The sequence below is a fragment of the Schistocerca cancellata genome, chromosome 4 (assembly GCF_023864275.1).
Source record: "Schistocerca cancellata isolate TAMUIC-IGC-003103 chromosome 4, iqSchCanc2.1, whole genome shotgun sequence".
NCBI classification, from domain to species: domain Eukaryota; kingdom Metazoa; phylum Arthropoda; class Insecta; order Orthoptera; family Acrididae; genus Schistocerca; species Schistocerca cancellata.
In genome coordinates, this window is record NC_064629.1 from 29,795,709 (window position 1) to 29,807,741 (window position 12,033).

Below are 12,033 nucleotides of genomic sequence, written 5' to 3' on the forward strand. Positions count from 1 at the left end.
TGGATGAACTGTGGTATCGTGTTGAAGCTGCATGGGCAGCTGTACCTGTACACGCCATCCAAGCTCTGTTTGACTCAATCTCGAAGCTTATCAAGGCCGTTATTACGGTCAGAGGTAGTTGTTCTGGGTAATAATTTCTCAGGATCTATGCACCCAAATTGCGTGAAAATGTAATCACATGTTAGTACTAGTAACATATATTTGTCCAATGAATACCTATTTATCATCTGCATTTCTTCTTGGTGTAGCAATTTTAATGGGCAGTAGTGTATTTTAAGATCATAATGTGACCGTGGCGTGCCGCTCTGTGGGACGGCGAGCCGCCGGCGCGCAGTGTGACTGGTGACGGTGTGTCTGGCAGATGAACGTGTCGTGCGTGGAGTGCGGCCCGCCGCCGGACGCGATCCTGCACATCCCGCCGCCGCCGCTGCCCACGTTCCTGCAGCGCGCGCTGGCGCACGACGCAGACGCGGCCGCCGCCGCCGCCGCCGCCGCCGCCGCCGCCGAGGGGCAGCCCGCCTGCGCGGCGCCCTGCGCCTTCACGGACACGCCCGCCGTCGAGTACGTCGAGCTGCCCCGCCAAGGTAACGCCTCCTCGCTGTCCGACCGCATCCTTCCACAACGGCAGATCTGGAACACACAATATACGTCCTGTTTCGTACAGATTCGTCCGATTTCACATGCTGAGCCACACCACCGGAAAAATTCTCCTATCGTAGCACAAAAGGATGAATATCCTGCTGTGTATTGAAAGTCTCTGACTGAAAAGTGGGGTACCAGCTGCCTCGTTCTACCTTCCTCAGCACCTTTAAAAAATTTTAGCATGCGAACATATTCGCGCGCTTTTCAACGTGCGACTCACCTCTCAATCGCACAAACTCCCCTAATAGTAACTCGCTCATCCCACTAGCCCATCGCTATAGGTTGCTCATAACCACCCACTCACACTTGTCTGTTCTCACTTTCTCTTTCAGCCCAACTCGTTGTCATTTTGTCTCTGTGTCTCTGTAACTGTCACTGTCCTCTGTCTCACAGCCACAATTCCCTTTGTTCTGTTTTACTAATACTGTCTACTCTCACTGTCACACTCCCTCTTGCTCTCTCTCACTGCTACTATCTCATTGATCCCTTCCCACTGCTGACGTATCTTCCCACTGTCTCTACCCCTCTCTTCCTCGTTGTCACCGTCACAGTCTCTGTCTCTCATTATCACTGGCTATCACTTTCTCCTTCTCTATATTCCTCTCTCGCTAGAACTGTCTCCTTCACTCATTTCCTAGCACTTTTCTGTCACTGTCAACTATGCACCACTGCCACTGTGTCCCTCTCTTTCTCTCACACTGCCTTTGTCTCCTTCTCACTTTCTAAACTTCATCCACTGTCTACATCTTCCAGTAATTGTCACTTTTTCGTCTATTTGCCACTGCCAGTGTCTTCTTCACTCTCAGCGTAAAAAAAAAGAAAATAAATAAAAAAAATCCAGAATGAGATTTTCACTCTGCAGCGGAGTGTGCGCTGACATGAAACTTACTGGCAGATTAAAACTGTGTGCCCGACCGAGACTCGAACTCGGGACCTTTGCCTTTCGCGGGCAAGTGCTCTACCAACTGAGCTACCGAAGCACGACTCACGCCCCGTACTCACAGCTCTACTTCTGCCAGTACCTCGTCTCCTACCTTTCAAACTTTACAGAAGCTCTCCTGCGAACCTTGCAGAACTAGCACTCCTGAAAGAAAGGATATTGCGGAGACATGGCTTAGCCACAGCCTGGGGGATGTTTCCAGAACGAGATTTTCACTCTGCGGCGGAGTGTGCGCTGACATGAAACTTCCTGGCAGATTAAAACGGTGTGCCCGACCGAGACTCGAACTCGGGACCTTTGCCTTTCGCGGGTAAGTGCTCTACCAACTGAGCTGAGCAGGAGAGCTTCTGTAAAGTTTGGAAGGTAGGAGACGAGGTACTGGCAGAAGTAAAGCTGGGAGTACCGGCCGTGAGTCGTGCTTCGATAGCTCAGATGGTAGAGCACTTGCCCGCGAAAGGCAAAGGTCCCGAGTTCGAGTCTCGGTCGAGCACACAGTTTTAATCTGCCAGGAAGTTTCAAATAAAAAAAATGTTTGAGAAAAATTTTAAACGTACTGAGGAAAGTAGAACGAGGCTGCTGGTACCTCAGTTTTCAGTCACAGTCTTTTAAATAAACAGAAACATATTCGCATTTTTTGTGTCCCAATAGTTGCATATTTCCACTAGCCCCTTCTTTTCCTTGCTGCACCAAGGCACGAGACTCATGCGAAAGGAAATGTATTGGGCAGAAAAATTTAGGTAGTTTACTTATGTGAAATTCAAACGACACAAAGCTAATTTTACATCTCAGACCTGATTTTACGTGCACAAAAATTCTGCAAGTGCTTCGGTACTACAACATATGGTGTCCAGAACCCTTCAGAAGGTAAGGACACACTTTATAGCGTACGATTATTGCTCCGTGCTACATCACTTTATAAATTAAGTTTTCGCCTTATACCGGATTTTAGGTGCGTATTTTACGTGTGCCAATAGGGTAACTTCGAACATCTGTATCTCGGAAACGGGTAAAGATATCAAGAAAACTTTCAAGGCTGTTCGACTTAGGAATTTTAGGAATGCATCGTAAAAATTACAGCCATTTGCTGTTCATAGCCATCTTCGAATTCATAGCTCGACTTTCGTACCCAAAATCCGTGTTTTTGGAGTGTTTACCAGTAATGGATAAAGACTTTTGAAAACTGGAAGATGATACTTCCAGATAAATGCCTAGAGGCTATACAGTTAAAATTTGAGCAATTTTCTGCGGTTATTTACTATTTTGACCATATTTTACGAACATATTTTATGTGTAAAAGTGCAGTAAATTTGGACTTCTGTTTCTTGGAAACAGATAAAGATATCAAGACAATTTTCAAGGATGTTTCAGATCGGGATCTTAGGAATATACCGTAAAAATTACAGCCATTTTCTCTCCATAGGCGTCTTTGAATCCGCGGCTCAGTTTTGATACCCAGAAACCAGGTTTTTGGGGTGTTTATCGATAGCGGAAAAACATTTTTGAAAACGGGAAGATGACACATTTAGATAACATTTAGATAATTTAGATAATATACCCAAAAACTTTGAGCTATTTTATTCGGCCGTTTATTATTTATATTTTGTCTCACAATAAATATCATGTGCGTTTATTACGTGTATAAGTAAACATGAACCACTGTATCTCGGAAACGGTTAAATATATCAGCCAAATTTTCAAAGCTGTTAAGATCGGAATCTCAGGAAAATATCGTAGAAATTTCAGCCTTTTGCAGTGTATAGTCGTCTTCGAATCTGCTGTTCGCTTTTGGTTATAGGCACTGAAAGCTGGCTAAAGCCGTATATAAGCTCAGCCGAAATTTTTGCGAAGAACCTAACGGTGTTCCGAAAAGATAGGCTAAACACAGTTGCGGTGCCGTGTTTGTTGCTGTTAGAAGTAGTTTAACTTGTCGCGAAATTGAAGTAGATACTTCCTGTGAGTTAGTATGGGCAGAGGTCATTGTTGGCAACCGGAATAAAATAATAATTGGATCCTTTCACCGACCTCCCAGTTCAGATGGTACAGTTGCTGAAAGGTTCAAATAAAACTTGAGTTTGATTTAAAACACGTACCCGAGTCATAAGATAATAGTTGGTGGTGACTTCAATTTACCCTCGATATGTTGGCGAAAATACATGTTTAATTCCGTAGGTACGCATAAATATCATCCCAAATTGTGCTAAACGCATTCTCTGAGAATTATTTCGAGCAGTTAGTTCATGAGACCACGAGAATAGTAAGCGGTTGTGAAAACACACTTGACCTCTTAGCAACAAATAATCCTGAGTTAATAACGAGCATCAAAACCGATCTAGGGATTAGTGAACACAGGGTTGTCGTAGCGAGATTGAATATTGTAATCCCCAAATCCTCGAAAAATATACCTATTCAGAAAAGCTGATAAAAATTCACTTGACGCCTTCCTGAGAGACAATCTATACTCATTCCAAATTAATAATATAAGTGTATATCAGATGTGGCTTAAATTCAAAGAAAGAGTATCAGTAGCAATTGAAAGGTTTACACCAAATAAACTAACAAACGACGGAGCTGATCCTCCTTGGTACACAAAACGGGTTAGAGCACTGTTGCAGAAACAACGAAACAAACATGCCAAATTTAAACAGACGCAAAATCCCCAAGATTGGCGATCCTTTACAGAAGCTCGAAACTTAGCGCGGAGTTCAATGCGAGACGCCTATAACAGTTTTCACAACGAAACTTTGTCTCGAAACCTGGCTTAAAATCCAAAGAGATTCTGGTCGTATGTGAAGTATTTTAGCGGTAAGAAACAATCAATGCCTTCTCTGAGCGATAACAACGGAGATACTATCGAAGACAGCGCTGCCAAAGCAGATTTACTGAACACAGCCTTCCGAAATGCCTTCACAAAAGAAGACGAAGTAAATATTCCAGAATTCGAATCGAGAACAGCTGCCAACATGAGTAACGTAGAAGTAAATATCCTCGGAGTAGTGAAGCAACTCAGATCACTTAATAAAAGCAAGATCCACACTGTATACCAATTACGTTCCTTTCGGAGTATGCTGATGCATTACCTCCATACTTAACAATCATATATTACCGTTCGCTCGACGAAAGATCCGTACCCAAAGACTGGAAAGTTGCACAGGTCACACCAGTATTCTAGAAAGGTAGTAGTAGTACTACACTACATCACAGGCCCATATCGTTAACGTCGATATGCAGCAGGATTTTAGAACATATATTGTGAATTACCTCGAAGGAAACGGTCTATTGACACACAGTCAACATGGGTTTAGAAAACATCGTTCCTGTGAAACACAACTGGCTCTTTACATGAAGTGCTAAGTGCTATTGACAAGGGATTTCAGATCGATTCCGTATTTCTGGATTTCCGGAAGGCTTCTGACGCTGTACCACACAAGCGGCTCGTAGTAAAATTGCGTGTTTATGGAATATCGTCTCAGTTATGTGACTGGATTTGCGATTTCCTGTCAGAGAGGTCACAGTTCGTAGTAATTGACGGAAAGTCATCGAGTAAAACAGAAGTGATTTCAGGCGTTCCCCGATGTAGTGTTATAGGCCCTTTGCTGTTCCTTATCTATATAAACGATTTCGGAGACAATCTGAGCAGCCGTTTTCGGTTGTTTGCAGATGACGCTATCGTTTGTCGACTAATAAAGTCATCAGAAGATCAAAACAAACTGCAAAACGATTTAGGAAAGATATCTGAATGGTGCGAAAAGTGGCAGTTGACCTTAAATAACGAAAAGTGTGAGGTCATCCACATGAGTGCTAAAAGGAACTCGTTAAACTTAGGTTACACGATAAATCAGTCTAATCTAAAAGCCGTAAATTCAGCTAAATACCTAGGTATTACAATTTCAAACAACTAAAATTGGAAAGAACACATAGAAAATGTTGTGGGGAAGGCTAACCAAAGACTGCGTTTTATTGGAAGGACACTTAGAAAATATAAAAGACCTACTAAGGAGACTGCCTACACTACGCTTGTCCGTCCTCTGTTAGAATACTGCTGCGCAGTGTGGGATCCTTACCAGGTAGGACTGACGGAGTACATCGAAAAAGTTCAAAGAAAGGCACCACGTTTTGTATTATCGCGAAATATGGGAGAGAGCGTCACAGAAATGATACAGGATTTGGGCTGGAAATCATTAAAAGAAACGCGTTTTCCGGTCTGACGGAATCTTCTCACGAAATCCTGCCTCGGGCATGGATGTGTTTGATGTCCATGTCCTTAGGTTCGTTAGGTTTAAGTAGTTCTAAGTTCTAGGGGACTGATGACCTCTGATGTTAAGAGCCATTTGAACCAATTTGAACAAACGCAAGAAAACTTCCACATCCAGAAAGCCATAGTATAAAACAAACATGCGATAAATGAACAAACACACATCAGCACAGGCCCCCTACTACACTTAATAAAGGAAATGATAAGATAAAACAAAAAAACTCTTTCCCCTTCACCTTCTGGACACACACACACACACACACACACACACACACACACACACACACAGCCCACAAAAAGAAATTGTATCACACCAAAATACCCCCCCCCCCACACACACACACACAAAATTATATCACTCCAAAACACACACACACACACACACACACACACACACACACAAATGTGTACACGAACAGATCACAGATACTTCAATAATTACACTCGAAAGTTTGGCAATAACATTCGATCTTTGGCAAAAACATTTGACAGTCGGCAACAGAAACCAAAACACTGCACTGAAACAAGCGTTCAGTTCATAGTGCTGTGGAAGTGGAAAAAACCGCAAATTGGCATTCATAAGAAGAAGAACAACACCAAAAATGCAACAGGAGCGTAATACGTAAGAAATTGTCCATGCAACTTGTAAGTACAGTTCAAAACATTACTACTTAATAGGAAATACCAACCACCAGAACTGTTTATAACCTATAGGTACAGTGACAAAAATTGTAAATTAAGTATCAAACATATGTACATATTCCTGGCCACCGATGATGCCTTGCAGGAAATAAAGGCGAAACGCGTATGGCACTAAAATTGTGTTTTATTCAGTTGCTGTCAGACGGTCCATAGGTAAAAATTATCAATATACCGTAATAACGTTTCTTGTGTTTTCTCGGGAACAGCCTATGATCTAAATGGTGCCTCCGTGAATCTCTTAAAGCACGCCGTATGCCACATCTAATGCAAAAAGAACCACCCGATCTGCTGCATTTGTCTAAGCTGGAGGAAATGCGCGACATTCAAACTTTTACCTGTACAAGGTATGATAGTTACAGTATGACGATCCTTCTGTCCCTACCCCAAGGGCTACCCGAAACACTTGACCCTAATTTTCCATCACCAACAGAAAACGAGGTGTAAGCAGCGAAAAAATCCCGTTTTTATGCACATGCGCACCGATGACTTCTGGTCAGCGCAAGAATGAATGCCGCGTTGTAGCGCTGCAGGCACGTCACGTACATTATCGGATCAAAAGTATTCGAACATTAATATGGAGTGTGTCTACCCATCGCCCTTATGACGGGTTGGACTCTACTGGAAACACTTTCAATGAACAAATACTGGCCCATTCCTCCTCAAGAGCCAAAACCAGAGAAGGTAGTTATGTTGGACACTAGCGTCTGGAGTGAAGTCTACATTCTAGCTCATTCCTAACGTATTAAGTTAAGATGGGGGCTCTGAGCATGCCGGTCCATTTCAGGAATGTTATTGTCCACAGACCATTGCCTTACAGATGTTGCATAACGACAGGGTGTCTTCTCATAGTGATAACAACAGTCGTCGTCCCCGAACTGTTCTTCTGCTGTACGGTGTCTACAGTGCTGTAAAATATGTTCATATCCTTCAGCCTTTAACGCTTTCTTAAGCGCAATAATGGGACAACAACCGAACTACGAGAAACACCCTCATACCGTAGTACAACTTCCTGCGTTATTTCACTGTAGGCACTACACATGACGTCAGGTACCGTTGCCCATGCATCCGCTAAATTCAAACACCTCAATCTGATAATCCGGGAGTAAAGCGTGATTCTGTCCAGCGGCGCCGCTGTTTACATCACCTCAAGCGTCGCTTAGCGTTGACTACGGAAATGTGTGGTTTGTGAGAGCTACTCGACCATTGTACGTCATTCATTGTAACTTGTTACAAACAGTCAACGTGCTGGATGGACTGCTAGAAGCTATTTGGATCTTCCTTCCGCGGATTTCGTGCGGTTTCTTACAACCCCCTTCCGCATTGTTCGGCGGTCCCTGTCCGTCAGTACATGACGACTGCCTGGTCTCGGTTTAGCTGCGGTCATTCCTCCGTATTGCGTCTTTACAGTCAAATCACCAACAGTCGAATACGGCAGCTTTAGAAAGGTTGAAATCTCCTTCATGTATTTGTTACTCACGTGACAGTTCACAGAGCCGTTCTGATGTTACTGCTTCCTCACTGGCAGGGGAAACTCTGCATCACATCCCCTTCAGATTTAGTGGTAAGGTAGCCCAATGGATACCTCTTCAAAAGCTGAACACAGATAGAGCATGAAAACAGGAAGCAGGCTTACTGAACTACGAAAAATGAAGCAAACTAGAAACAGTGAATGGTGCAAGCTCTAGACGTGCAACAGCGATCGAATTTAACAAGCCAGTAGACTTCAAGAAGAATATTATTGTTGTGACTTGGCAAGACATCCAAGCCACTATGATTGGTAGCCGAAAGGCACGCGTTAAGCTCACGCAGGCTGGCGTGAGGTCTGGAACAGTTGAAGGAGTTAAGTCTAGTAAAAAAAGTACGGAGCTTCTGGAATACTTAACTTTAATCCATAATTGGTGAACATCGGTCAGACGGTACATGCATCACAAGATAAATAGCAAATGATAATGGCGCCTTGCTAGGTCGTAGCAAATGACGTAGCTGAAGGCTATGCTAACTGTCGTCTCGGCAAATGAGAGCGTAATTTGTCAGTGAACCATCTCTAGCAAAGTCGGCTGTACAACTGGGGCTAGTGCTAGGAAGTGTCTCTAGACCTGCTGTGTGGCGGCGTTCGGTCTGCAATCACTGACAGTGGCGACACGCGGGTCCGTCGTATACTAGCGGACCGCGGCCGATTTAAAGGCTACCACCTAGCAAGTGTGGTGTCTGGCGGTGACACCACAATTATAATTCCAATCCCAAACAAAGCAGGTGTTGACAGATGTGAAAATTACCGAACTATCAGTTTAATAAGTCACGGCTGCAAAATACCAACGCGAATTCTTTACAGACGAATGGAAAAACTGGTAGAAGCCGACCTCTGGGAATATCAGTTTGGATTCCGTAGAAATATTGGAACACGTGAGACAGTACTGACCCTACGACTTATCTTAGAAGCTAGATTAAGGAAGGGCAAACCTACGTTTCTAGCATTTGTATACTTAGAGAAAGCTTTTGACAATGTTGACTGGAATACTCTCTTTCAAATTCTGAAAGTGGCAGGGGTAAAATACAGGGAGCGAAAGGCTATTTACAATTTGTACAGAAACCAGATGGCAGTTATAAGAGTCGAGGGACATGAAAGGGAAGCAGTGGTTGGGAAGGGAGTGAGACAGGGTTGTAGCCTCTCCGCGATGTTATTCAATCTGTATACTGAGCAAGCAGTGAAGGAAACAAAACAAAAATTCGGAGCAGGTATTAAAATCCATGGAGAAGAAATAAAAACTTTGAGGTTCGCCGATGACATTGTAATTCTGTGAGAGATAGCAAAGGACTTGGAAGCGCAGGTGAACGGAATGGATAGGGTCTTGGAAGGAGGATATAAGATGAACATCAACAAAAGCAAAACGAGGATAATGCAATGTAGTCGAAATAAGTCGGTTGATGCTGAGGGAATTAGATTAGGAAATGAGACACTTAAAGTAGTAAAGGAGTTTTGCTATTTGGGGGGCAAAATAACTGATGATGGTCGAAGTAAAGAGGATACAAAATGTAGACTGGCAATGGCAAGGAAAGCGTTTCTGAAGAAGAGAAATTTGTTAACATCGAATATAGATTTAAGTGTCAGGAAGTCTTTTCTGAAAGTATTTGTATGGAGTGTAGCCATATAGGGAAGTGAAACATGGACGATCAATAGTTTAGACAAGAAGAGAATAGAAGGTTTCGAAATGTGATGCTACAGAAGAATGCTGAAGATTAGATGGGTAGATCACATAACTAATGAGGAGGTATTGAATACAATTGGGGAAAAGAGGAGTTTGTGTCACAACCTGACTAGAAGAAGGGACCGGTTGGTAAGGACATGTTCTGAGGCATCAAGGGATCACCAATTTAGTATTGGAGGGCAGCGTGGAGGATGGAGGGAGACCAAGAGATGAATACACTAAGCAGATTCAGAAGGATGTAGGTTGCAGTAGTTACTGGGAGATGTAGAAGCTTGAACAGGATATAGTAGCATGGAGAGCTGCATCAAACCAGTCTCAGGACTGAAGACCACAACAACAACAACATGTGGTGGTTATGTCGTTACGGTGTTGGACTCCGAAGAATGAGATCCGTGTTCAGCTATCCTGGTGCCCCACATTTATGAACTGCCTCTCCAGTCCTTAACGTGTCTGTTCGCTATATTCAAATTTGTGTTTGTGCCGCGGGGTAACATCAGTTTGCAACAGCGAGTTGTAACGAAGGGACGAAGGGACCGCCACATGTACGTACTTCCTATGACAGTTGCGTTCCGTTTTGGAAATTTTGACTCTCGAATTCCTTTGTTGTAACACAGTTCATACTTCTTTATTTCTGTGAGAGGTCTATGCGGCGTGTCGCCTGCTGTCTCTATCCACCACATTTACTCGCAACAGTAATGTATTCTTACCACATGACTCATGTTCTATAACCTGTGTATAGTGTGACAATGCCTATGGCTACAGAAGGAGAACAGACACGTCAGCAACCGGACGGACAGTTCTTAAATTTATGGAAAAAAGTGGGACGCGAAAGTGATTTGAACACGGATCTTCTGCTTGGCAGCCAAACATCGTGACTACACAACCATAACGCCGTCATTCTTGCAAGTCGGTCGATGTTGTACATCCTCTGCTTGGACCGTTCACTGTTTCTATTTTGCTTGTTTTTGCATCGTTCAGTACACCTTCTTTTTGTTTTCGTGCTTGATCTGTGTTCAGGTTTGGACGGGCTATCCACTGGGCCATTTTCCTACTAAACCTGAAGGGGCTGCGATGGGGAGTTCCTCTTGTGAAAACACTGTTCTATCCGTCTTCTCTTATACTGGCGGGTGTGCCTCTCGTCACATCTAACGACCAATTACCTTTACATAGGGATGCCCGGATTCTTTTCATCAGAAAGTGTACAACTCTGATCCTTCGATTCTCCAAAGAATGAAACTCCCATTTATAAAACAGCTCCAAACATCTGATTATTTTACAAATAGGTTAATGCGTTAAATACTTAACGGTAAGAACTCAAGCGATAAAAACATTTGGAGAATGTTTGAAATGATGCAGGAAGTTTGTTGGAAGTCGCTAAGTGCCATCATTATGAGACAATGGATGAATATAGTCGGTATAATTTGCACTCCATTTCAAGCAAGAGCGAGCATTTCACGCATCTCAGTGTCTGTGACGTCATATCTTCTGAACTATGAGCCGCACAATCATATAATTTTACAGATACCTTGAGTGGTATATTGTGATGCCTCGTGTAAAGAGGAGAAATGCGTACCATCACGTTTCCGACTTTGATAAAGGTCGGACTGTAGCCTATCGCGATTTCGGTTTATCGTATCGCGACATCACTGCTCGCGTTGGTCGAGATCCAATGACTGTTAGCAGAATGTGGGATCGGTGGGTTCAGGAGGGTAATACGGGACGCCGTGCTGGATCCCAACGGCCTCGTATCACTAGCAGGTAAGATGACAGGCATCTTATCCGCATGACTGTAACGAATCGTGTAGCCACGTCTGGATACCTGAGTCAACAGATGGGGACGTTTGCAAGACAACAACCATCTGCACGAACAGTTCGACGACGTTTGCAGCAGCATGGACTATCAGCTCGGAGACCATGGCTGCGGTTACCCTTGACGCTGCATCACAGACAGGAGCGCCTGCAATGGTGTACTCAACGATGAACCTGGGTGCACCAATGGCAAAACGTCATTTTTTCGGATGAATCCAGGTTCTGTTTACAGCAACATGATGGTGGCATCCGTGTTTGGCGGGAATGCACGAACGCACATTGGAAGCGTGTATTCGTCACCACCATACTGGCGTATCACCCAGCGTGATGGTATGGGGTGCCATTGGTTACACGTCTCGGTCACCTCCCGTTCTCATTGACGGCACTTTGAACAGTGGACGTTACATTTCAGATGTGTTGTGACCCGTGGCTCTACCCTTCATTCGATCCCTGCGAAACCCTACATTTCAGCAGGATAATGC

The 12,033-nt window shown here is 43.8% G+C and overlaps 1 protein-coding gene across 1 annotated transcript in view; it reads left to right on the forward strand.

The window, feature by feature from the left end:
• The first annotated feature begins 361 nt into the window (after positions 1–361).
• Positions 362–12,033, forward strand: part of LOC126183334 (uncharacterized) — a 138,276-nt gene continuing 126,604 nt past the window's right edge. Inside the window, exons 1-2 of the mRNA XM_049925198.1 lie at positions 362–463; positions 509–584. Coding sequence (XP_049781155.1) covers positions 362–463; positions 509–584 — 178 coding nt within the window. The remainder of the gene's footprint in view (positions 464–508; positions 585–12,033) is intronic.